The 27,493-nt window shown below is 35.9% G+C and overlaps 3 protein-coding genes across 4 annotated transcripts in view; 2 read left to right on the forward strand and 1 right to left on the reverse strand.

The window, feature by feature from the left end:
* LOC113518991 (ankyrin repeat domain-containing protein 17) overlaps positions 1-13,731 on the forward strand; it is a 64,890-nt gene extending 51,159 nt beyond the window's left edge. The window contains exons 34-48 of the mRNA XM_052898588.1: positions 479-601; positions 1,056-1,205; positions 1,501-1,663; positions 2,549-2,720; positions 3,301-3,542; positions 4,426-4,581; positions 5,663-5,752; positions 6,494-6,667; positions 7,556-7,811; positions 8,816-8,904; positions 9,454-9,654; positions 10,864-10,977; positions 11,584-11,784; positions 12,223-12,477; positions 12,897-13,731. Coding sequence (XP_052754548.1) covers positions 479-601; positions 1,056-1,205; positions 1,501-1,663; positions 2,549-2,720; positions 3,301-3,542; positions 4,426-4,581; positions 5,663-5,752; positions 6,494-6,667; positions 7,556-7,811; positions 8,816-8,904; positions 9,454-9,654; positions 10,864-10,977; positions 11,584-11,784; positions 12,223-12,477; positions 12,897-12,920 — 2,410 coding nt within the window. The 3' untranslated portion in view covers positions 12,921-13,731. The remainder of the gene's footprint in view (positions 1-478; positions 602-1,055; positions 1,206-1,500; positions 1,664-2,548; positions 2,721-3,300; positions 3,543-4,425; positions 4,582-5,662; positions 5,753-6,493; positions 6,668-7,555; positions 7,812-8,815; positions 8,905-9,453; positions 9,655-10,863; positions 10,978-11,583; positions 11,785-12,222; positions 12,478-12,896) is intronic.
* Positions 13,732-14,533: 802 nt separating this feature from the next.
* LOC113518835 (alpha-2-macroglobulin receptor-associated protein) lies at positions 14,534-27,169 on the reverse strand. 2 transcript variants are annotated; one of them, XM_026903838.3, is made up of 7 exons: positions 26,828-27,169; positions 26,422-26,631; positions 17,660-17,870; positions 16,836-17,000; positions 16,641-16,738; positions 16,058-16,117; positions 14,534-15,575 (listed from the first exon to the last, which is right to left on the reverse strand). In XM_026903838.3, exons 1-7 carry the CDS (start codon positions 27,008-27,010, stop codon positions 15,444-15,446), a joined length of 1,059 nt encoding a protein of 352 aa, XP_026759639.2. In that variant the 5' UTR covers positions 27,011-27,169; the 3' UTR covers positions 14,534-15,443. The 2 variants fall into 2 exon arrangements, with proteins under 2 accessions (XP_026759639.2, XP_026759638.2); XM_026903837.3 differs by having other exon boundaries at positions 16,028-16,117; positions 26,828-27,167.
* Positions 20,611-23,398, forward strand: LOC128201475 (E3 SUMO-protein ligase ZBED1-like). Its single transcript, XM_052898587.1, has one exon. The coding sequence runs from the start codon at positions 21,164-21,166 to the stop codon at positions 23,072-23,074; it is 1,911 nt and encodes a 636-aa protein (XP_052754547.1). The 5' UTR covers positions 20,611-21,163; the 3' UTR covers positions 23,075-23,398.
* Positions 27,170-27,493: the final 324 nt, after the last annotated feature.

Below are 27,493 nucleotides of genomic sequence, written 5' to 3' on the forward strand. Positions count from 1 at the left end.
TTGCTTCATGTAGACTGTAGACAATATGAGGTGATTACGGGATTTATAATGTATATACTGTGGTGGTAAAAATATGATTAAATTAACATCTGATCTAAATGCATTTACTCCTAGTGCATGCAATAATGCATTCTTAACAAAACCATAAATCCATTTAAAATTAATTAATTAATATGAGAAGACCTTACTTGAATCGCAACACGTTGTCATTTTCGTTATTTACATTTAATATGGTACATTTAATACAGAGTTAAAAAATAAGTAAAAATTCTGTTAATCATAATTAATTTGAAATAAAATCTTTCATTGGCTTTATACTGCAAATGTGATAGTTCAATACTTAACAAGCCCTGAAATCTTTAAAAATACACTTCTTCAGAACTAATTTTGTAAATTATTGACTCTTTAATTTTATTCTTTCTCAATGTTATAAAAGTTATTGCTTCCCAAATGATTAATGTTGCAAATGTATAAATAGATGGGAGATCGAAGGCAAGAGCACTTCGCCTAAGAGTGGTTGCGTCGGCGGCAGGCGCGAGGAGGGATGGAAGGAGGTCGTACGCAAATCAAGCGTACAGACATTATCTACCGTCGAGCCTGGGTAAGAACTAAAATGAATTCTTTTTATGCAACTCAGAATGGCAAACAAGCTAATCTCTTGTCAAGTTGGAAAATGGTAATCTTCGCATATAGACATCAACAGTACCATGGGCATAACAGAGTACACTGTGTCACTCATGACACCCCCCCATGAGTTGCTATTGCTGAGAACTAAGGTGTTATGCCTATGTACCCTGTAAATTTACAACCATATCCCACCATTTAAACCGAAATACAACTATGCAAACACAACTGCTTCTCGGTTGAAACACGAATGGGAGAGAGGTACCCAAGCAATCGACTTTGGTGATAAATATACAGTACACGCAAATTTTCTATCGACAAACAAAATGTCTATTTTTTACAAACGTTCTTTATAGACAACTAAAGTGTTGTCTATGTATATAATATACTAATGCTATTTTCATATAAATAGATTGTACGTAACTGTATAGGTGCAAGAAAGTGTCGGTGGCGTCGCACGCGATATCGCGTGTAATCGGCCGCGCCGGCAGCAACATTAACGCGATCCGCTCCGCCACCGGCGCGCACATCGAGGTCGACAAGCAGAGCAAGGGCCAGGGCGAGCGAATTATTACCATCAAGTCAGTACTCGCTTACTATAGAACAATGTTTGTTTATATATACAGAGACATGCTAGTCGGATTTATGACAAACGAAATGTTAAGCTCCATTTATTGCGTCGATTTCGGTATGTACAAAAACACGAAATTGAGTCCGAAAATTCGGAATTCCATTTCTTGGTAGACCCCCAGCATATTTTATAAACAGGGTTGACTGGAGGATAATGCATATAGCATTAACTCCGCTTTAGTACCATATTTTCTTTATGTCAACAAAGTTATTTAAATGAATAAATTAATAACTCCATGTTGACAGGGGTTCAGCGGAGGCGACGAAGCAGGCGGGTGCGCTGATCGCGGCCATGATCCGCGACCCGGAAGCCGACATCGCGCAGCTGCTGCCGCGCGCCGCCGCCGCCAAATCACAACCTCAGCCGCAACCACTACAGCCAAAGACGCCCAAACAACCACCGCCAAAGGTACGTCATATTTTATTTATTTATTTAAACTTCAATGCATAATTATTAAAAGTAAGTCTACATATGGCGGATTTAACACTTAATAGCCTTCTCTACCAGTCAACCATGAGACAAGCAGAAAATTAAGTAGGTGGTGCATTAACAACTATGTATAAATATTGTAACTACATATTACATCCCTATATACACAACCATAATTGTAATAACAGTAAATTAGTACAGTAGATAAAAGAAAATAAGGCAAAAAAAAAATATAGTAGTCATATAGTATCTTTTTAAAATAAACTTTGGGAACAGGCAAAATAATCAGAAATTAATAAGAAGTTTCGTACTGTAATGTTCCCACTGATATTATATTTCTTGAAAATAGATGGATATGAAGAGTTCTAGAAAGAGTATTAAAGTTGTTGCTAGCTCGCCAAAGGAACGAATTTTGTCTATAATTTGATGACACTAGTGGGCCAAATAGAGTAGAATTATGCCTTCAAGACTTAATTGGTACATTTAGTTTTAATGTCTGTAGTAGTTCAGGGCAATAAACCAATTACAATAGTAAACGTATTTAAAAAAATTATACAAACAACTACAAGGAAAGGTTACACTGAAAAAACAATAGGCGACCTTATCGCTAAAAGCAATCTCTTCCAGGCAACTCTCGGATGCAGAGGAATGTAAATATGTAATAAATGTGTTATAAACTTATAAAATTATTTGTGCCAATAAATTGATCAATGAATAAAAGGTTTTCTATTTTTCAAATAATCTTTGTATATTTATCAGGCTCTTGAGAAGTTCTCTTACAAAATTGCAGGGCCAAACATGATATATCTGTGATAAGATTGTGGTCTTAGAGGTATAGGTTATAAGGTTAACATTTCGGTGCAGCAGCAAGGCGCGAGCGGAGGCGCCAGCAGCCGAGCGACACCAGCGTCGCGGGGCGCCAAGCACACGGCGGCCCTCGCCCCGCTGGCCGCGACCCCCGCCGCCGCCTCAGCTGCCGCCCCTACCCCTCTGCTGGCAACGCCCGCTCGACCGGCGTCCAGGGTGCATTCGCACGGTGAGTGCCGCTCGTTACCTTTATAATGGAAGTGCTTTAATTTGCTTCATCGGTTGCATATAGGTTAAATTCATTATGAACTTTTAGGGGGTCTTTCGTATTTTGTAAATAAAATTGATTTTTTCTTATATGATAAACTTTATGAGTAATTACAGGATACTATATTATAATTCTTAATTTTAATCTTTATAATCCCTTTTGGTATGGTACAAAATCAATGTCGAGTGACACTCGACATTGGAGTGGAGAGGATGAAATAAACATGAATCGAAATACAACCAAAACTTTTGAGAAAATTTATATGTTTTGTTTTTAAGGAATAAATAAAGACTTTTTAATGGTTACTTCGTCTGTGCTATTCTATATGCTTGTGTCGTACATCGTTTTTGCGTCTAGTTTCGTTATTGGTGTTTAAAACAAAAATAGGAAAATAAAACAAGAATAGTACAAAAGAAATCAGTAGGTATAATGACGAGCTTGAGGCTGCAGTAATATTTATCCACATTATATATAGAAAGTTTGTAATCATATGAATATAATATATAAGAGTATATGTGATACTGAGTGTAACGGTGCGCAGTGTCAGCGAGCGACAAGCGGTCGTCGACGTCGAGCCCGGCGACGCCAGCGCCGGCGGCTGCGAGCGGCGTGAAGTCGTCGCTGTCGTACACGGGCGCGATAGTGGGCGCGCGCTCGCACACGTTCGCCGCCAAGCTCACCGCCAGCAGCGCGCCGCCGCCCTCCGCCGCGCCGCCGCCGCCGCCGCCCGCCGCTCACGCCACTCACGCCACTCACGCCGACAAGCCGCGTCCGGCGCCGCAGGTACGTTCGCTAATCACCTGCGGAGGTTTCCTTTGCCTACTTCTTAAAACATGATTTATTTGAAAGTCAATAGATATACAATACTTTTTTTTTTTTAAGGAATACGAAATAATTAGTCGATGAGTGTAATAATGAAATTCGAGAGTTCTGTAATATGATACTTTCACTTAGAAAAAAAGGTCTTTTAAATGTTTTTAGGCACTTTTTTAAAAAGCCCCATATTACATTACAAGAAAAAAACTGACAAAGGGAGCTATATTGCATTAGCTCATGTTTTTTGCAACCTTATAATTAATTGGAATTGAAAAATATATAATATAAAGCTTATTAAGAGCTTCCATGTCGTTTTGGTTTTATTCAAATATCTATCATAGTTTCATAGAAAAATCATTTTAAAAAGTTTGGAGGTGCAACCCAAATTTTTCAAAAAAAGAATAATGTTAGGAATTTGATAATTGAAAATTTGAAAAATATTTCTAACAACTAGCAATATATTAAAGGTACCAGTGTCAACAAAGATGCCAGTGCAAATTTAGTAAGGACACACAGCGAGACTCTTCACCACAGACAAACCACTCAAGTTTGACATGTCTGTTTATAAAAATGTAATATACGTGTTATGCTGCTAGCAGTTTTTTTACTAGCAAAATAATACAATAACAACAACTAAAACAAATCGAATAAGAGATTACAAGATAGACAAAAATCGTCAAGTTCCAAGGGCTAATCTTATTGCCTCCTCTTTTTTTTTACCTTTTGTTTCCATCCATATACAATTTGTAATACAACTTTTATTACAAATGGGCACATGTTGCATGTAGCTACTGCCCATTTTTTCATATTGAATGATACATAAAAATATTTATACAAATTAAATGTACAGTTGAGCGGCGCAAGCCCAGCGTCGACAGCGGGAAGTAACGTATCACCACTGCGAGGTGCTCGCGAGGCCTCCCCGGTGGCGACGTCGACCGCCACCACTGCGGCCACCGCTGCCGCTGAAGAAGAGCTGCGGCCGCACGCAGATTGCACGCTGCAGGTACGTACTCGCAAGTACACACATTCGCCCTTTTATATATATAAAACAAATACTATTAAACATATTGCATTATTTAATATATTTAAAACAAAACTAGGTAGAGATTATACAAGTATTATAGATAATTGATACTTAAATACATTTTTATAGCACTCGGATTAATACGAACTATCATACTCATGAATACAAATATTTTTAGTATATCGGCATGGAGTCATGTAATTCATAATAACATGTTCTAATACGTAAAGTGATATTATGTAACATATGTACAACAAGTATTTGGATGAAATTTAACTAAAATAAAAGAAACAATGTATTTTCATGTTACTTTTATTTTTCAATAAATATTTGATGTTTATAATGGTAATTGAGCTGACTTAAATCGAATAAATATTATTAAAATAAAAAAAAAATGTTAACTTCTCTGGCAATATTCTCTATTTGAAATGGAAAACATCCCCCTTATATATATATATTATAAACAAAATTTATATATTATAAACAAAATTGCAAAGGGTATCATTATTTATTTATTTATTTATGTAAGGATAGTCAATAAAGCATATACTTATACTTACCAGAGAGAGACTTTGTACAAAAGTCGATTGCTTGGGTACCTCTGTCCCATTCGTGTTTCAACCGTAAAGCAGTTGTGTTTGCATGGCTGTGTTTCGGTTTGAAGGGTGGGATATGGCGTGAATTTACTGGGTACGGAGGAATAACACCTAAGTCCTCAGGAATGGCAACGCATGGGGGGTATCATGGGCGAAACAGTATACTCTGTTATGTCCATAGTACTGCTCATGTCTATAGGCGACGGTTACCACTTTCCATCAGGTGGACCGTCAGCTTGTTTGCCATTCTATGTTGTATAAAAAAAAAATACTTATATTGATTTAAAATACATGATATGATTACTTTACATACTACCCTACTAAAAAGCCACCATGATATACAAAATTTTAGAAATATCAATACATTTTTCATGGCTTCTTAACTTTCAATTACGTGTATTAAAAAAACTAAACAAATAATTAGATTAATTATAATTTTACTAATAATAAACATTAATTTGCAGCTAAGTCCTGACAATACAAACGCTTGGAATTCAAACGAAGATAGCGCGACTAATCCCACCTCTGCGTTGCATATTAACACTACGCCGCAGGTATGTTACTTCATTGTTCATCTCTGTTCTACTATATACACTATATATATATATCAAATAAGGAACAACACAAATTAATCATGGTTTTTTATTGTGAATGGCATATTACAACTGATGATAGGTTATGTTTTAGTACCCTACATAATAATAGCTTTTTCCATAAAAAGTTATAACAGTGAGGGTGGTTCCAGAAAAACAACAGATACGATAGAAGTTATTTGCCAAATTAGAAATTTCTATGTATGATAACATATATTAATTTAATAAATATATATAATTACTAGATGGGCAGAATTTGCAATATTGATCCTACAAAGCTATTTACTCTAATAAAATGAAATTTAAACGAAATTATTTCTACATGGAGATATTTAAGAAATATTGATGTATGGGATATCAATAAGGTTAATAGATGCCAAAACAGATTTTTTTTTAAAATATTGTTTAATATTCTGGCGTCGCATTAAAACCAAATTAAATACGGTTTTTACAGTTGTATTCCTGAAGTTTTACTTTAGAATGTGGTGCATGTTTTATCCACATACACCGTCTAGAAGAGGTGTATTTTATTATCTATTTTGAAATTCTCGAGTACACAGTATTAGGCAAAAAAAACTAGTACAATAACAAGAATTTTGTTTTAAAAATAGTCCCAATATGAGTCAAGCCAGCATTTGAGAAATCATAAAAATATAATTACATATATAAACACCACAATGAGTGATTTGGTGTCGATTGCAGTCGAGCAGTAGCGGCAGCGGAGCCGGTGCGAGTGGCGGAGGCGGCGGAGGCGGCAGCGGGTGTCCGCCCGAGTACTCGCTGTTCAAGGGCCTGTCGACGGGCGGCGCCGGCATGTGGGGCGGCGCCCCGCCCGCCGCCGAGCCGCACCACAACGTCGACCCGCCGCCGCCACAGGTACGCACTACTCCATGGCTAGCTCCATCTACCAAGTATCTTCAGTCGCTGGGATAACAGGGACTGTCTTGTGGGAGGACATGCACCTTTACTGAATTACTGTCGATCGAATAACGGACGCTGAGTTTAAGTATTCCTCAGTGTTACGCTGACATAATAACCGTAATATGACCTGATCAGTAGTACCAGAGATTACCCTGAACATCCAAATTCATAAATTTACTTCGTTATAATATTAGTATAGATTAGTATAGAATGTGTTTCGACGCGTTGGAATATGTAAGCTGAAAATTCACCTAATGAAATAGTCACCTATAGATATGAACCAGCAGTATCACAGAATTCATTGTGATGTTTATAGTATCTCTCGTGCATTATCATTTCTGAGTTTTATGGTGCTATGTCTTTGTATTCTATAAATTCACTACCATATCTCTCTCCTTTCAAACCGAAATGTGGCCATGTGAGCACAGCTTCTTTATGGCAGAAACTGGTGAAGGAGAGGTACCAAAGTCTTGATTGTATAACTTGTACAAAGAGTCTTCTTGGTGTGGCTGTATTAGCAAATCAAATGTGAGCAGTTCCGTACGATCGTATACAGCGACAAGTATATTAGTAGTGGGTTGTTGGTGTATTTTTTTATGGGTGATAATGAAATGGTGATCCCGTCTGCGCTAACGGGATACGATGGCGGAGCACCAGTGAAAACAGGCCAGTTAGTTCGTCATGATGAATTCGTCAGGACTTAACCGTGATAGTTAGGAGGAGGTGGACCTGGTTGGGTATATTGTTAACAATGGGCTTGTTAGTGTCCGCTATGAACAATTCCTTCCCCCCGCTGGGTGTGCGTTGTGCGCGGTAGTGACGCGGCGTTGTGGTGTGCGGCAGGTGGACGTGAGCAAGGCGCCCGGGTATCGCGGCGGCGGCGGCGGGGGCGGCGGCGGGGGCGGCGGCGCGGGCGCGGGCGGCGGCTGCTCGCCGTGCTCGCGCGCGTCGTCGCACGGCTCCACGCCGCCGCCCGCCTACGCACCCGCGCACGCGCACCACGCGCCGCTCGCGCAGCACGCGCAGCACGCGCAGCACGCCCAGCACGCCCAGCACGCGCAGCACGCGCAGCAGCAGTACCACCAGCAGATGCCCATAGGTCAGTACCCTGCACACTCAGACACCACTAACCGTCACCAATACCGATTCTTCTTTATAACAATAAACGGTTGACACAGCAAAATATGCATCCACGTTAAATCGTTCACTATACTAATGCATTAGGATTTCTATGATCAAGGTGTAATTACTTTTTGCGTATTGTAATTATTTTCGGCACACTAATGAACAGTTTTTTCAGTGTCTTTACAGTAATATTTGTGCTAACTGACACAACACACCGTTTGTACATTTTCTTTCTTGGGAGACAGTAAAAAATAGTAAAAATAAAAACTCATGTATGACACTAGAGCGTTACTTCCCTGTGACGTCACTGATGCTATATTGCTCAATAGTTGCATGTTGGCGGCCATATTTTAATTTACTGTGTTAGTTTTTTAAATACATATGTGGATTTAAAATAAAACCTTTTTGTGGGTTTTATAAATATTATTAAATAGTCGGGAATGGTTTCTAGAAATTAGCCTTATTAGCAAAATCTGATAAAATTTCTATATGAAATTATTTTTAAAAAAATTGCTGTAATCAAATCTCGATATCAAGATGTAAAATATGTTTTCTTCATAACACTCAAATTTTAATTTCCTAATTTTTTTTTTTACCAAGAAAGTGATAGACAAGCATACAGCCCATCTAATTATAAACAGTTACTGTGGCCTATAAACATCTACAACACCAGGGGTGTCACGTGCGTATTGTCGAACTTAAAGAAACCTTAATACATTATTTTTTAAGAACCCCATACTGTAGGCTCTAGGGAAAATCAATTCTATAATTCTGAGTTTTTACTCGCAACTAAAGAATTTATTACTAACACAACTGCCTTTTCTATATTTACTCCTCATCCAATATAATCGTCATAGTCGTAGAATACTGACGGATCTTTATATGTAATTTTTGTCAGATCCGTCAGTATTCTATAACTATGACGTAATGTGGGGTTAAGAATAACAAAATATTAAATAAAGTATTTCAATTTCACAGGCAACAATGTTAATGCTATGGACATGAGTGGATTATCCCGGAATGGACCTGTCTATCAAGACAACTCACGGAATGGACACAGTATAATGGTAAAATTTCTAATTTCTGTAATTAATATTTTCTGATTCGTAAAATATAAGTCACCAATACACAATGTAATATTTTGTATTTAGATGATTTATATTGTAAAGAATAAATATAAAAATAGTATACCTAAAGTTTATATGGAAATTGATAGTGCATAAAACTAAACACATTCCTGAAGAAAGAATTTGTTGGTATATATCAAATGATTACATAATATGTATAAAAAATACATTTAATGTCATTACCTAATACTTAATTCCAGACTACAGATCTAACAATGCACACGATTGTCAAGTATCAATGTCTGTTTTTTTTACTAATCATAATGGAGCGGTATCCCCACCTGCGTTATCGGTATACGCTGGTGGAGCATCAGTGAGGAATGATAGATGAGGATAAAAACAGATCAGTTGGCTCATCATGACGAATTCCACAAAAATTAACCAGAAGAAGTGTTCAGGGGAAACCGCGTGGAGATCGACTTGATAGGAGGGTATATTGCTAGCAACGAGATTTGTAGTCTGTATTACTAACAATCCCTTTCCTTCCAGGTATCGATGTCAAGCGGCGTGAACATGAGTGGCACGTCGCTGGGGCTCGGCTACGTGGGCGTTGGTGGCGTGGGTGGTGTGGGTGGCGTGGGCGGCGTGGGCGGCGTCGGCGTGGAGGCGGTGTCGCGGCTCAACCCGCGCGCGCCCGACTTCTCGCAGCGGCATCCACTGATGCAGCACAAGCACAACCAGCAGCCACAGGTAACACTTAATACTAGTTTTAGAATAAGAATATATATTTTTTATATACCACTGAGGTGGCAAACGAGCATACAGCCCACCTGATGGTAAGTATATGGTTGTAAGTTTCCTGGAATATATTGTATTCCAGAAAACTTACAAGCATTTTTAATAGTCATTTTTTATTATTTTACTACGAATTCAATTGAAATTTGAATTGCATTGAAATTTCAGCTGAAAAAAATGGACAAGAAACTCCACTGTAGCATTTTTCATAATATAAATATATAAAAGTTTTAAATTTGATGAAAGGTAGATAAACCGCAGTTTTGATCGCCAGTTAGACTTGAGGATGATCAGATCAGCCACTTATTCTACTATATAATGACGATAACTACTGTAACCCATCTTGGTTTTAAATAAGAAAATCTGTTCCTTGACTATGACCAATTTTGTACTAAATCCTAATATTATAAATGTAAAAGTGGTGTGTTGGTTTGTTATACTTAACACTTTAACAGCTTACCCAATCATTGTAAAATTTGGTACACCTGTATAGTACAGGTGTATTGGATGAATAAGGGCATTATAATGCAGTCCAGTTAGCGTAATTAAGTACAGAAATTTAGATCAGACAATACCACTTTCTATTGCAGTAAATGACTCTGGATAACTGTAAAAAAACATTATTTGATTTTTTTTTTAATTCAATATTTATATTTTAAATAACTCAAGATGAAATATTTTTTATGCAACTTAGAATGGCAAGCAAGCTGATGACCCACCTGATGGAAAGTGGTGTAATCGTCTCCTATACACACGAGCAGTACCATGGACATAGAGTATACTGTTTCGCCCATTATACCCCCATGCGTTGCCATTCCTGAGGACTCGGATATTATTTCTCTGTACCCTGTAAATTCACACCCTTCAAACGGAAACACAGCCATGTAAACACAACTATTTTATAGTAGAAACACGAAAGGGACAGAGGTGCCCAAGCAAACGACTTTTGTAGAAAATATCCCTCTCTGGTAAGATTAAACTAGCGATTGCTCATTCTTCCTCGACTGCCCCAATTTCAAAAATATTACTATACATAGAGCTTTAATCCTCGTGAATGGTAAATAAGTTATGTTCAGTTTCATTCTGTGATGTTCTTATTTTAAACTTCAGTCAGTTTTAGGTATCAGCTTGTTCATGCGTTGATGTGTTTAACCCTGTTTGCAGATGTTTACAACGAACGCGACGACCGCGGGCAACCTGAGCGCGCTGATGCTCTCGTATCAGCAGCCGACCCCCAAATCTATTCAACATGCACAGCAACAACAGCATCCTTACCAAGTGAGTTGCTGAAAACATTCAAAAATCACTTCATTTAGATCATATTGTGCATTCTTTTATATGTATTAGTCTGTTAGCTAGGTATACCCAAAAATTTATATAAATCCTGTAACGACATTCGTATTTAATATAATAATGCATTCAGGGTGTTGTTGTGGTTACCACGATTTTATAGTTCATCAAGGATATTTGCAGAAGCCCGCGTAGATTGCTTTTATGCCATAATGTATAAAAGATGCGCGTCACTGGTGCGTATGGTGCGAAGCAGTACCAATGGCACCCTGAATATGATTGCAAGCAGGTTGCACTGCCCTTACATTGATCACTGTTGTGATGGGATCTCAAATAGGATTCCTCAGTGGGGATTAAACTTGTAATTTTTTTTTTCTTTATTTATTTCTATTTTCTTTCAAGAAAAAGTTCAAATTACATTTTCTTTTCTAAAAGGCGTCTAAGGGAAATCAATAGTATATACTATAATTAATTTAGAACATAATTTTGATAATAACTTTATAGTTACGTTTTTATAGATTCCATACAAAATTCGTCAATATTAAAATCGACTCTTTTGTGGAACGATTCTTCAATAGTTACGCCTGGTTTCAGTCCTTACTAGAGCGTGGTATCGGCGTGGGAGTGGGTGTGGGCGTGGGCGTGAACAGCAGCAGCAGCGGCTGGGGCGAGGAGGAAGAGCGCAAGCCGCGGCCCATCGGTACCGAGCGCGCCTGGAAGCTCACCGCCGGCGACGACTGGTCACACCTACACCACCCCTATCACGGACCCATCGCGGATCACGACCGATACCAGGTATTTTTTTTTTATGCAACTTAGAATGGCAAACAAACTGATGGCCCATTTAATGGAAAGTGGTAATCGTCGTCTATAGACATGAGCAGTATCATGGACATAACAGAGTATATTGTTTTGCTCATGATAATCTATGCGTTGCCATTCCTGTGGACTTAGGTAATATTCCTCTGTAACCTGTAAATTCACTGCCATATCCCATCCTTCAAACCGAAACACAGCCATGCAAACACAACTGCTTCACGGTAGAAACACGAATGGGACAGAGGTACCCAAGCAAACGACTTTGTACTAAGTCACCCTCTGGTAGTAAGTACTCATATTTATAACAATTGTGGACATAGCTTTTGATAGATAAATAAATGTTCATAAAACTAGTGTCATTTTTTTAAAAACATCAATTTAGCGTTTATTGAATACGGCAACACGTTGACGCAGGGTGTGAGCGGAATGAGTGGCGTGGGTGTCGGCCACGTGGGCGTGGGGCACGGGCTCGAGGGCGCGTACGGCACCGTGGGCGCGGTGGGCGCCGTGGGCGCCGTGGGCGGCAGCGCGACGGCGGCGGCGCTGTCGCTGATGTCGCAGGCGCTGCCGCTGCAGTACCTGCCGGCCGTGCCCGCGCCCGCGCCCGCGCCCACGCCTACCGACCCGCACCACCACTGGGACCAGCCGCACCACCACCCTGACAAGCAGGTACAGTACATTCTCTTCCTACAAAATGGAGCATCTCATCTGGATGCATGTGTAAAAATTAAACTGATAAAAATCGGTTTCTCACTATAGTTATGCTCTATTAGTCTTATTGGACAATATTTGTATGCCTTATTTATTGCACTTATTCAAAATATGACACTTATAAAGTACAGAAAAACGATCCTATTGCAATAGTAACATTATGTACTTTGTAATGGGGTATGATGGTCAGATCTGTAAAGTAAAAATAAAATCCAAGTACCGGAGGGACTGACTTACGCGATTACAAAGATCGTCGAGAAAGTCTAAGACAGAAGTCAAGTATTTTTGAAACCGCCGTATATGAGTAAATTTAATATGAACACAATTATCATTAATGATGTTATAATTTGAAGTATCATATTGGTGTCTGTTTGCAGGCTTGGAGCAAATGGACTCACTAGAGGCCCGTATAGACCCGGCATAGACGATACTGCCTTAGTAACGCGCGCCGCCGCCCCGGCGCCGACTGCCGTCGACCGCGCGTCTGACCTATCCGACGAGGATTATATATAATTGTAACCCTTGGAAACGGTGTAGATATTAGTGAGAAAGAATTATATTATAAAGATTATCTATATACATAATAGAAAAAAAATGTCCTATCGAGATGAAAACTACTTATACTGTACGATCGACTGAAGTGAGCATTAAAGGATTCATTGTAATGAAACTCGTGAGGGGAATCGGATGTAGTTTTATTTGTTACTGGTGTCCGCCGACTACTCTGCGTTTAGACAAATTATATAGTTATGCTAGTCGGCGTCGTTTTCATCCGATGTAGATATACGCGTACGGTGTAATAGTAGGTAGCTTGGAATGTAATTCCGAAATGCCGCTCTGTGTTTTGCGTTGCCTTGTGCGCTCTGCGCCCCGCCGCCATTATTATACATATTTTACACTATATTATGGCATAATACGATATTAATTTCTATGATTGATATGATTATATGCTCGCATCTAAAACGGAATTACTATAAACGTGTATTAATAAATTTGCTTGTACATGAAGATTAAATATCATATATTGATGCACTGTATACACTGGTGTTTTTAATAAGACCACCTGTTTTTTCAGTGATTCATTTTTTTTTTAAATAGGTTTATTTGGGTAATGTGTATATTTATAAGTAAATTATTATTGAGGACTTTGTCTCGAATATTAAATGCAGGATATGCGGTAAGTTCTAGGCAAATAAACCGATGTCAAAATATTATGCGTGTGTTCTTGACTAGAGCCTCAATTTTAACGTGTCATTCCATCGCAGCATAATTTACAGGTCTAGTAACAGATACCAATTCTGTTGAAGCATATCATTTGCCCGGGCTGAAACTAAATAGGTAGCCAATTATTTTATAAGGAACACGCTATTACGTACACGTAAAAGCGTTACATGTAATAACGATTGTAATTTAGAATGACAAGTCTATGGCCGACCTGATGGAATATCGTAACCGGTCATCTATATAGACATGAAAATTACCGTGTTAATCAACTATTCCAAAATACCTCTCATGTGTTGTCCTATCTGAGAATACTGATATTTTCTTCCTTTCTCTGTAATTTCACTGTAATAATATTGTTATTTCATTTCAATAATATTGTTATTTCATTTTTATTATCTATTTATATTTTTTTCTGATTTGTCCAATGCTAATGGTGTTCAAACAAATATATGATGTTTATTATATCATTTTAAGTTTCAATTTTTGTTTGTCAAAATTAAACAGGAAAAAAATCTCTTTGGGCCACATACGGTATTCTGGCAATACCTTTGAATCCAGGAATTGAGACAACTTGTTAAGCACCTTGTTGTCTATACCAAAAGTTTTGATATGGTATATATTCTCTAATATAGGGATATATTACAAATGTTGCAAAGAATAAAATAATAGCCTGAGAGTACTATAAGTTATATTTCTTATGGTAATTTCCTATAAGAATGGATGTTGACAAAAATGCGCGAGGAAGCGCAAGGAATAGGGGGTAAATAGTTATTTTCAAAATGAAACACTATTTAAAAACAAATATATAATTACAATAGAACTTATTACTGGGAGATTCCTCGTTAACAATTTTTTCAAGAGATATGTAACATGAATACCACACAGAATTTTAGTCATTGAAAATTAGCTAAGACTCTAAGTTTCACGCATTCAACATTGGAAACAACGTACATTATATCTATTGTGAAATATTATTTGCTCATTCCCCCATTTTTTTCTTTTATTTTAGCAATTAACTTATTTTGTTATCTATTCTAAATTTCAATTTTTTAATCTCTTTTTTTTTATATTTTAAAAATTATTTTACTAGCAATTTAAAAATAAGTATTTGCCAAAAACGTTTCGAAAATGAAAATAGCTGCATTGTATAATACAACATCTATTAATGAATCTAATAATAATTTACTTGCAATTTGACAGAGGAGAAATTTTATAAAATGTCTACCATGTTGAATGCCTCTAAATAATAATAAATGCATCTTGTGTTGTTATAAATTCATACAAATTTGATCTCAAAGAAGTGAAACTTTGTCATGATATACCACTGTTACCTTGCTAAGAAGTCACAAATTTTGTGGACAATACAAATATTGTTCTTCCAGCTACAGGAAAAATAATTAGAATTTTCAATCTGGGATTCTTTGTAACATTAGTGCGACGTGGTGAGCGATAAATATAAATGTATGGAGATAATCCATCAAAAATAACTAAATTCAGTCACATTTTAACCTAATCAATATGACACTTATACCACGTGACGAATTACAGCCTTCATATTATCTCCGTACATATACATATACATATACATGTTTTATAGTATACGCCGCTCAAATCAGTCATAGCCGACCAATAAGACTTCACTATAATCTATTTCTCTACTACAAAATATTATAAAGTATTTATACACTATACAACATAGTTCACAACTCTGAGTGACGCTGGAGTATTCTGCCTTCGAGATCGGCGTGCATCTTCTCGACTTTCCGCGAGTGCTTCTTGATCATCTGCTGCTGGTCGTCAAAGTGATCCAACTTGTCACCGGCCGCTGCCACCTGCATCATAACTCTGATTTAATAAAACATTCTATGATACAGGCTACAAGAAATATTTGCTAGAAGAAATTTAAACAATTATGACATACATTATTTAAATGTTTTCTGTTGCTATTACTAAATTCGTCGAAAAATGTCAAATTTTGATCTTCATATTTAATATGATGCGTCCAGCTGTCAAGTTAGCATGGGAGGCTTCAAATATTTTCTTTTTTGTCTTTCTTCAACCCTCGTTTCTAAACTTATGAGGAAAATTATTACTTTCATTGAATAGCTTTTTTTTTTTAATGATATACCTGTATAAATTAAAATGATAAACCTGTATAAATTACTCTATATATTATACATGTAGTATTTAAGAATCCGAAACCTAGTAGTAAAATTAAATATTTCACCACACACCATCGTTATATAAAGTTGTCGGAAAAATAATAAAAAAAAAAAAGAATAACCTTGCTTTTATATTTGTCTACATTTCTTACATGATCAGCATGCAACGTGCGTAGTTTGAGAAGTCGTGATTCGTAGTGCTGCAGCTCCACCTAGGAACAGATAAGAAAATCAGCGTCAAGTAGTTTATATAATAAAAAAATATATATATATAAATTAAGGTTGGAATTGGCTTACTAATATAATAAAATAACTAAACAATGTCTTTACAATATAATAAAATTAAATTTATATAAGGAGTCTGAGAGCAATGGAACTGAAAATGAGAACTGTTAGATATTATCTGTAGGTATGTTTGTTCCGGTATTGTACAAAAATTTGGTGCAGTAGGCACCAAATTGAATGCGCTCTTCACAGGTGTATTCTTGAAAGTCAAATTAAAAATCTAATTTTGGTTTATCTTGATACATCATCTAGAACTTGTCATTTTTATTGATTTTTCTTGCTTCTGAAATTTACGCATACAAAGTAGTGGGCAAATAGCTAGTTTTTATACAAATTGTTGCAACCTAACACATGCATTACATTATATTAATAACACGAAACTTGTGGGTCTTCTACTTATTTAAATGATTGATTTATTCAGTAATAGTAGGACTAAAATATAAATTTTACCTTTAAAGATGCCAGCTCGTCCACAGTAAAGTTAGCTGCAGCTGCCATTCTCCACAGACCCTGCACTTTTGGCTCTATAAATTCCTTGTTGTTTGGCCCTATAATAATAATAGAAAATCAATAAATCAAGTAATAAAAGACGGAAAATGATAAATTCGTGAATAATTTTCATTATTACAATGCTTTAAACATTACCTCTGGCAGTAATCCTCTGCAATCTGTCCATTCCATCTCGGAGCCCTCTATGTTTTTCTCTGACTAAATTAGCTTTATCTAGGTAGTCATTTTTAATTTCATTTGTTTTTAAACGGTGGTCGTCAATTTCATTGTATTGTTCTAACTCGTCCTCGTTTATAGCATCTGAAATTTTAGGTTGTTTAAGTAAGGAAAATCTATAATACAGCCTGTATTATAGATTGCATATAGAAGCATATATTTTAATTTGTTAATTATTAATGAAAGACTGCACAAAAGTATTCTACGCTCAATCTTTTTGTGTCAGTTACAGGGAATAAAAGATCTAAATTTATCATGAATGGGCCATTGTCATATTGCCTATAGCGTTAAGTCCACCTCATGTACCACATTCTATAGGTCAATAAAGTTTAAACTCACTAAGTCGACAGTCGCTCAGCGAGCGATGAAAAGAGCTACGTTTGGAGTTTCTCTGAGGGATAGGATCCGAAACAAAGTAATTCGCCAAAGGAACAAAATTGTCGACGTAGCTTAGCGGATTTTCAAGTTGAAGTGGTAGTGAATTGGTCATATCTGTCGTCAAACCGACTATCGTTGAAGCAGATGTATTCTGTAGTGGAGACTACGTATAGGCAAGCATAGTGTGGGACTCTCTGTGACTAGATAGACCGACAACATACATAGAGTGGCTGGTAAAAACTGGAAAATAAGAGCTAAAGATTGTGGTCAGTGAGGTGCCTTAGGAGAGGCTTATTTCCAGCAGTGGACTCCAGTAGGCTGATTATGATGATAGTTTAAACAAATAAATTATTGAATAATCATACTTTTATACTGATTCTTTTCGCCAGCTTCCACATCGTTCAGTAAATCATAGTACTGATCAATTTTTTCTTGATGATGCGTGAATTCTTCCTTTAGGGCTGCCAATTCCTCTCTTGTAAACCCAGAAGCCTCAGCTTTTGCCCACAACTGATTCAATTTCTTATCTTTAAATAGACTCCTATTGATGTGGTCATCTATGGCCGAGTTATAAGCCTGAAAATAATAAAAAGATTTGTAATAAGGATAAAGTATCAAGGTGTGTGGTCCCGGCATAGAATGGGTCACCCCTTACTTTCGCATGGGTGTCGTAAGAGGTGACTAAGTACTACAAAACTTAATGGTCCCTCTAAAAAGGTTACCTAAACCTAACTGTGTTACCAGGGGGAAAAGAATTTTTAGTAATCCATTACTAGCAATACCAGGTCGATCCCTACGCAGTTCCCCCTGGAAACCGTCGTGGTTAAATCTAGTGGAATTCGTCACGATAGGCTAACTGACCCGCTTTTATCATCACCTATCATCCCTCACTGGTGCCCCTCCTATACATACACCCCGACAGCGCGAGCGGGTATACCATTTCATTATCACCCATTAAAAAAAAACCCTGCGTTACCAATCTGCCTGTCAAGTGTGGCAACTACTGACAAACCCCCCAAGGGGAGGCCTATGTTCAGCAGTGGGAACTTAACAGCTGATATTATATGATGAAATATCTAGTATAAAAAAAACGAGCCATTCAAAGTCAAACAAAATTAGTAACTTTTGATGGCTCACATATTAAAAACAAAACGTGCTATTTTTCAGAGATCAATGGGTGGAATTTTTTTTAATTTAAATTGGTAACTATTTCTCTTATAAAATATGAATATACAAATATGTATTTGTACATCTTACTAACAAAATTATAAAATTGTAAAGATTTCGCAAAACAATATTTTACATTTTTCTTCTTTTAATTGATGATGGAATGGTAACCCCGCCTGCGCTAACGGTATACGCTGGCGAGGCACTAGTGAGAGATGATAGGTAGGCAGGTAAGCCCTTTGTGGTAAATACACCTGGAATTCAACACGATAGTTTCCACGGGGACCACGTGGAGGTCGACCTGACAGGGTCGACCTTCACGTGTATTGCTAGTAATGGGACTGGTAGCCCGCATTACTAACAATCCCTCCCCCCTGCCCCACATCTTTGTGTCTATATGCATGTTTCTTCCGGCGTCATTGAAAACTACTGCACCAAATTGGGAGCGCTTTTAAAATTTTAATTTTGTCAGAACCTTTGACTACTAATTTATTCGACTACTAATTCGTTAATCGCTAAAACCATTGAAATGAAATGCATTTGCCTAAAACATTATAGACATGATGTTGCATTTGTCAAGTTTACAAGATGTCCATTACATTCAATAGTAATTGTTCACATATGAGCTTGAATCGGTACGAAAGTAGCCGAATCGACCCGATCGCCGGAATGTCCTTTCCTTTTTTCAGTTATTGGTCAATAATGTTGCCAATGTAGTATACTCATATTTACTAAGAATTTGTAATTTTCGATACTCATCAGTTAATTAAGTAATAAACAAATTTTCGTAATTTATTTATTATATTTAGTCATTAATATACTGCTTTTACCACCTTTGAATACAAAAAAAGTTTTTTCTTGTTTTTATTTCGTCTTTTTTAAGATAGTGAATGCAAGGAAAGGGCTTGTTTTTCATTATCAGTGATATAAATCGAAATAATAATTGATAAATACATTCTAATATAAAAATTTGTATATTATTAATTTAATAGTCGAATTATAAAATTAGTAATTACTAACAATTTGATACAAAACTTTTTATGTAGTGATAGTAGTAGATATGTGAATCAAATCGATATTTTGTTTAAGATACAAAACGACAGAAAAATTTAAACATCAAGAACTGCCAAACTCGTGGATTCAATTAGTGTGATTATTGTGATATATGAAATAGGCAAAAATTTATGTTAAGTCACATATTGACATCATACTCGGGAACAGGAGTTAGTTATAGGAAATGTTCTGCTCTTTTGTATACGCATTTCATAGGGGTACCGCTGCTATCATGTCATTGTTCACATTAAACAATACATCGATATTCGGTGTGTACTGTCTGTGTTGTGCGGTCATATGATACGAAATATTAATATAAAAATTTTTACAGTAAAATCTTGATTAAAAATCATCATCCCAAATTGCAACTACTGGCAAAACTCTTATGGAAAAGTTCAGCATGGGACAGTTAACGATTCATATAATAATAATATTCCTTACATGATCATGGTATAAGGTAATTAGCGCGTGTATGCGATTACTAACGTTTGATCCAATTAAGGTGTCAAACGTCGAGAGTTACTACTAGACGTGGGTAATACTGTGCTACGCCACGCAATTGTACTCGCTTGAACTCACTTCATTACACAACGTGTCAACTAACTTTTTCTTATTGGAGAAAAGTGAAATGTGATTGGAGAAATGTGGGTAACATTTGTAAACTGTATAGACTGAATATAAACATAGTAAAATATAAAGTAAAGAAAGGCTTTTTTTTTAGCTTTTATGTATTATACCGTACAGCGATACAAGTTATCCTGTGCGTCGCGGCGCATTCTTGAGCCACCACATGGAGAGCGCCTAAGTTCCTGATTTGACGTAAAAATCGTTGAGATACCGTGATCTATTTACTATTAACGACCTATAATAGTCATACTTACATATCTATGGTTAAATTTCAATTTTATCATCATATTGATTTAATTCGATATAGAAAGGGATTTTTATCATGCAGCTAATTAATTGACTAAGATGATAAGGTTTAAGACGCAAGAACATTTAAAATATTTGAAGCATAGTTTTTTTTTTTTTTTCTTAACGCTTAATCAAACGTCATCTATAGAGAATTTTAAGAGTTAGCTCAATAGGCAATAATTCGCCCGACCTGGCAACCCCACGGGACGCCGCATGGACGATACATATTATACGATAAACATATAAATATCTATATATAGAGATATATAGTCCAATATCAGTATCGAACGACGCGCCAGGCCAACTATGTATTAGATACCGCTGATTCGTCGTCGTGTTCATATCAAGCGGCGCATATATTTCACAAAGGATAACGCAATATAATGGTTATTGTTAGTTAGGTTATGTATACAAAATAATATCTGATACGAATTTACTGGTTTTATGTTTTATTCGGTTTCATTTTAAAGGCGATATAAAGTGAATAACCATTTAGTGTATAACATATATATGTGTAAACATTATAAGTTCCTATTATAACGAGATTGAGTGTGTGTTAAATTGTATAGGTCTCTAATAAGTACGCGTATAATAAACAGTGTGCATAATACATATTTTAAGATATTGAATGAACCAAGAGGTTGAATACATTTTAATTAGATGAAACTATTTATACAGTAATAAAAGAACAGTAAAAGTGTTTATAGGTATATTATAAAAGTACATCTATAAAAATGTCTCGTCCACATACTAGCCCATTATGGGAATATTTCAATAAATATGATATTATTGATAAAAAAGCCAAATGTCGAGTATGTGGCGATATTTATAGCTACAAAGGCTCTACAGGGAATCTAAAGGCTCATTTAAAAAAAATGCACTATGATGCTTATACTGAGGTAATGACAGAACAATTAAAACGAGCATCAACAACAGGTCAGGAACAACAACCACTCCTAATATGTACCACGCATTTAGCGACCGATTCCCCCGGTGCATCTTCTTCCGCAGACTCAACTTCAAAGCCGGCTTCGAGGCAACAAACCGTAAAAAGAGATAGTACTAGCAGAAGAATGACGAAAGAGATGAGAAAAAAAATTGATGATGATTTATTAGATCTATTTATAGACAGTTATCAACCGTTCTCATTGGTCGACGACAGAGCGTTCAAGAAGTTTGCGCGGTGGATTCCAGGATATGAACTGCCAACCAGAAAAACAATTTCCACTGTGATGTTACCCGCATTATACAACCAGACCAAAAATGAATTAAAAACGACATTAAGCTCGTGTAACTACTCGGTATGCCTTACGATAGATTTATGGACGGCTAATGAACGGGAGCTGAACGAGTCATATATAGCCGTCACGGCTCATTACATGACCAGTGATTTTGAATTGAAAACCGCGCTGTTAGATTGTCGTAATTTTCAAGATTCCGATACGAGTGAAGATATACAAGAATTATTAACCAATGTTATAGCCGAATGGGGCCTTACGGGTAAAATAAATTTTATAGTATCCGACAGCAATAACAACGTGCAAGAAGCGATTAGAATTATCGGATGGGAACAATTTGGGTGTTACGCCCACACCTTGAATTCAATAGTTGAGTATGCCTTAGCTGTGCCGGAACTTCAAAAGATTTTAGAGAAGGTTAAAAAAATAGTTCGCCATTATAAAAAAAGTACTACAGCATTGGAGTCAATTTTAAAGGCTCAAATAGAAGATCAACCGGACTGTATGCCGAAACGCTTCCTACAAGAAGTGCCCACACGGTGGAAATCTACCTACCATATGGTTCAGCGCTTTGTCGATCTAGAGAAATATATAAAAGTTACAATGACAGATCAAAAAAGTGATTTACCAGCCGTCACAAATATAGAATGGAACTTACTTACAGAGGTATCTAAAATTTTGCAACCATTTGACCAAGCCACAGAAACAATCAGTAATGAAAAATATATGCCTGGAAGCCTTGTCATTGTAATGACACGTTGCCTTATGACGACTTGTGACAAATTCGAATCAGAACCATTTCATGAAGTGACAAAAGAAATGATCTCTCGCTTACAAACCGGTTTGACGACTGAATTCGGTCTTGTAGAAAAGAGTAGAACGTTTAGTACATGTACATTTTTGGATCCTAGATACAAATTATCTGTCTTTAGTGATGAGGATGAAGCAACGAAGACTAAAAACTACGTACAAGAAATGTTAATCAATCTTATTACTCAAGAAATCGGAGAGGATCAGTCATCTTCCTCTGTTAGTAGCAGTACCAATGCTGATGGATTTCGAGCTATACTCAATAAAATAGTCGGCCAAAAGATGAACACAGCAAGTCCTTTGTCGAAAGCGTTAAAAGAGATCAATACATATATAAATGACGATCCGCAGCCAATTTTTAATGGAGACGAATTGAGCTGTCCACTGGAGTGGTGGCGTGGTCACAAGTGTACATACCCCTATCTTTCCAAGCTGGTCCAAAGTTATGGAAACGTCATGGCGTCCTGTGTACCATGTGAACGAATATTTACTAAAATAGGCATAACACTAAATGACCGCCGGACGAGGCTACCGTCACAAAAAGTGGGGCAACTGACTTTCTTAAACGTTAATTTAGACCAGAATAGATTTTCTTAAAACTTTATTAATTTACCTCTTAATGGTCACAAGGGATAAAACATTTGCTACAGGCAAAAATAAATGCAATTTAGAAATTACGAGAGTTATTTGTTGCGATATCTACCAACAGTGAGTGATGCAATTGCCTCTATGTAAAAAAGAAAAAGATATAGAATGTCTATGTTTTAGAGTCCTATTTGGTATATTAGTTTTAAAAGTACCACCATGTGTAGGCTATGTTACGAAACCGCTAAGGAATAAGTCAGATTTATTATAGGTATAATGTTGTTATGATAACTCTTGTATTAAAGCTTTGTGTATTAAATTAATCTATCGAATTTACGGATTTTTCTTATTTATAAATCACGATATGCTGGTGCCGAACCAATACATTACCTGATACTCGTATAATTTTTATGCCCATTACGGAAATTATAATCTATTTCAATAGAATTTATCGAAAACGTAAACAAAAAATAGGTAATGGTATAAATATTACTCTCTTTTTTTTTGGTTGTTTTGTAAATCCAATTAGTTGTCAGTGAAGCTTTTTTTTTCTTTCTAATGAATCTGACTAAAGAACAATCTGCTAATGTTTAATAGTAGTTACTTAGTACAATTTATAAAAGAATTAATTTATTGATATTTTAATATGTTACTAATTTAGAAAGTGTTTCTGTATTAATTTCAAGTTGTTTGATTTTTCAATGAGTTCTGTTGAAACCTATTAATGGCAGAGAAAGTAATGAACGTGTCACCACACTTTTTATTCCAAGGATACCATAAAAATCGAATGAAGAAATTAGTATTGAAAAAATTCGAATGAAGAATACAAATACAGTATATAAATACTGATTTATGCGGGCAAAGCCGCGGGAAATAGCTAGCTATTACTGATATAGTAAGTTAGTATTATCTTTTTTTTTATTTTTATACAACTTAGAATGGTAAACAAGCTGACGGCCCACCTGATGGAAAGTGGTAACCGTCGCCTATAGACATGAGCAGTACCATGGACATAACAGAGTATACTGTTTCGCCCATGATACCCCCCATGCGTTGCCATTCCTAAGGACTCAGGTGTTATTCCTTTGTACCCAGTAAATTCACGCTATATCCCACCCTTCAAACCGAAACACAGCCATGCAAACACAACTGCTTCACGGTTGAAACACGAATGGACCAGAGGTACCCAAGCAATCGACTTTTGTACAAAGTCTCCCTCTGGTAATAGTATCTGGTATGATATCGTAAATTTTGACCGATACACAGATATCGAAATATATATTTTCGATTTTTGATATTTAAAATCAAAATATAGCTGGATATATTATAATTCAAAATAGTGTAATAGAATATTACGAAAGTCTTTGAGTATCTTTTCTTGTAGAGTAGGTATATTTAGGTTCTATACTGAGGGACAATTGGCGGCGTTCTTTTGTCTGCCAATACATCATATCAAGGCCTGCACAGACATTTTGACTGCAAACAAATTGTTCTTCAATTGTGCAAAGTATTGCAATTGTTTTTTGTGCAATTGGGAAGGGCAAACGAGCTAACTGCAGAGGAAAAGAAATTATTAATACTGGGGATCTAACAGTCCCATTGCTTTTTTTTATGGGTTAAAATGGAATGGCAACCCGTCCGCGCTAACGGTAAATGCTGGCGCGGCACCAGTGAGGGATGATAGGTGAAAATGAAAAGGCAGGTCAGTTAGCCCATCATGATGAATTCATCAGGAATTAACTATGATAGTTTCCAGGGGGGATCGCATGGAGATCGACCTGGGTGGATATATTGCTAGCAATGGGATTCTTAGTCTCAATTACTAACAATCCCTTTCCCCCCAACAGTCCCATTGCTAGCATTGCATTCTATTTATTTATTTATTTATGTACACTTTATTGCACCATTTATAAAATAGTAAACACATTTAACTGTAATAAGAAATGATACAAAAGGCGGCCTTATCGCTAAGCAATCTCTTCCAGACAACCTTCTATCAGGTCAACCACACAGTTTCCTCTGGAAATCATTTCGGTTAATGCTTTATGAATATGTCACTATGGGCTAACTACCCAGTATCATTCTTACCTATCATCTCTGTCATTGGAGCCATATTAACAAGTACTGGTAGTGCAGGCAGAGTTACCCTTCCATTATCATCCATTAAAAAAAAAAAACAGCCCTCCTTATGGGAAGTCATATCCATTGTCTATAGACATGAACAGCATCACATTACAGAATATACTGTGATGTGTGAATAATACTCTTCATGTATCACTAGTCCTGAAGTAATTATTATGTCTCCATACCCTGTAATTTCATTGAGACTTTCCTTCGAAACAAAACAAAATTATACAAACAACTATTATTTATGACAAGTCAATGACACAATGGAAAATGTTTTTATATCACAAAATTGACAAAAAGTATCCAACCCGTCTGATGGTAAGCAGTCTCTATAGTATATGGTCGCTTGTAACACAAGAGCTGTTATGGAGAGAAAATTCATCCTTTGTGAATAAGTCCCTCATCTTTATAATGGCTCAGGTTCTTTCCAATGAGTTCTTTCAAATATAGTTTATGTTAATTTGGAATGCATGCATGTTTAAGTTTATTTTAACTTTGAGGGAACAAAACATGTATCACATATGATTTGTTTCCTCAAAGTAAAAATGAACCAAAACTTGCATTCTATTCATTCTATTCAGTCTCCCCAAAGACTTAGGTTACAGAAGGACTATCCTACCAATACAGAAAAATTATCTTACCAAGATTTTAAAGTGGTTCTTAATGATAACTTGCATAAGATAACATTTCATAGCATTGCAGGTTTCCACAAGTAACACATGAATTTGGGTATTTCACAACTTAAAAACTTATGTATACAATAAGACACATGATTGACAATTATTATCAGTATCAAATAACTGTTTTCCATTTTGAGTGTCACATAAAAACAAAAATTTAGAATATTATTCCCTAAATTGATAGTTTCAGGCTTTTTAAAAAATATAATGGCAGTGAATTTACAGGGTACAGAGGAATAATATTTGAATACCCAGGAATGGCAATGCATAGGGGGTATTATTGGCAAAACAGTATATTACATCCATGGTACTGCTCATGTCTATAGGCGACAGTTACCACTTTCCATTAGGTGGGCCATAAGCTTGTTTGCCATTGCATATAATTTGCATAAATAAAAAAAATCTTTTAGTATAAGATGAAAATATTATGAATTAAAATTAAAATTAATAAAAATTAATTAAAATTATTAGTAAATAATGAACTTTTTCAGAATTTTTCCTTATGGTAAAAAAATATTTTTAGCTTGTTTTAAGTTAAAATAATATACTTACTGGATATTGCTTTTGCCTAGGAGCATTATCTTCAAAGTGCTCACGCAAGCCATAGTTATTCATAATGTTTGTTAGTTTACGTCTCAAATCTGCTTCCTTAAGACCCTCTTTATCACCGCCGTCACTTTTTACTCTCTTGTATGTGATTTCTTCTTTATCTTGTATCATCAAGTCACTGTACAAAGACTTCAACTTGGGTTCTGTTAGTCGCTGTAATTAATAAAATAAAATAATTAATATAATTAATTGGATGATGGATGCAGGTGACTCTGGACCATTTCTTATGTCAGTAATTTAGGGAAGATCTAGGTTCACCAGTAGACAGATAACGGTTGAGATGATGATGAATAAATACAATTACTCTTTGTCTAGTGAGTTCGCAGAAAAATTGTGTAAGTACACTTACATGTTGCGCTTTTGTCCACAAGAGATTTAGTTTATTCATCCTGAAAGGTTTATCCAAAGTTCTAAAATCCACCTCTGTTTTCTTTTCGTTCGCACTTCTTGTGTATTTATTTTCACATATCACAGAATTTATTGTTATGGATACTATCACAAGTTTTAAAAGTGTTTTTGAAGGAGTCAACATTTTCTTTAGTAATGATAAAGACTTTGACTTTAATTAAAAGCTAAAAATGGTAGAAATCAAATGAAGTAAAATTATGGGGCATGAGAAAGATAAAAAGATTAATAATAAATTAAAAAGCAGATACTATGCTTAATCTATGACGAATTGACATTGTTATTGATAACACACCACAGAGAACAATACTGAGCAATGATTGAATGTGTCAATTACTAGTATAGTACTAAGAACAAGGAGGTATAGTATTATTAAGTATTATATGATCTGTGTTATACCAATATGAATTAAATTTCTAAAAAACTTAAGTCACAGTTAATACAAATTTAGTCTATAATGGCTTATAATTGCCCGTAATCATTAAATTAAAATATTAGATCAAAGGATGAATTTAAAGAAATAGCAACAAAGAATGAACCCTAAATGAATGAATGTATATAATATTATATTGTTTGTGTTATTAGTATAGATAGTAGCTAAAATTATTAT

The sequence above is a fragment of the Galleria mellonella genome, unplaced genomic scaffold (assembly GCF_026898425.1).
Source record: "Galleria mellonella isolate WM207_F2 unplaced genomic scaffold, CSIRO_AGI_GalMel_v1 utg44, whole genome shotgun sequence".
NCBI lineage: Eukaryota > Metazoa > Arthropoda > Insecta > Lepidoptera > Pyralidae > Galleria > Galleria mellonella.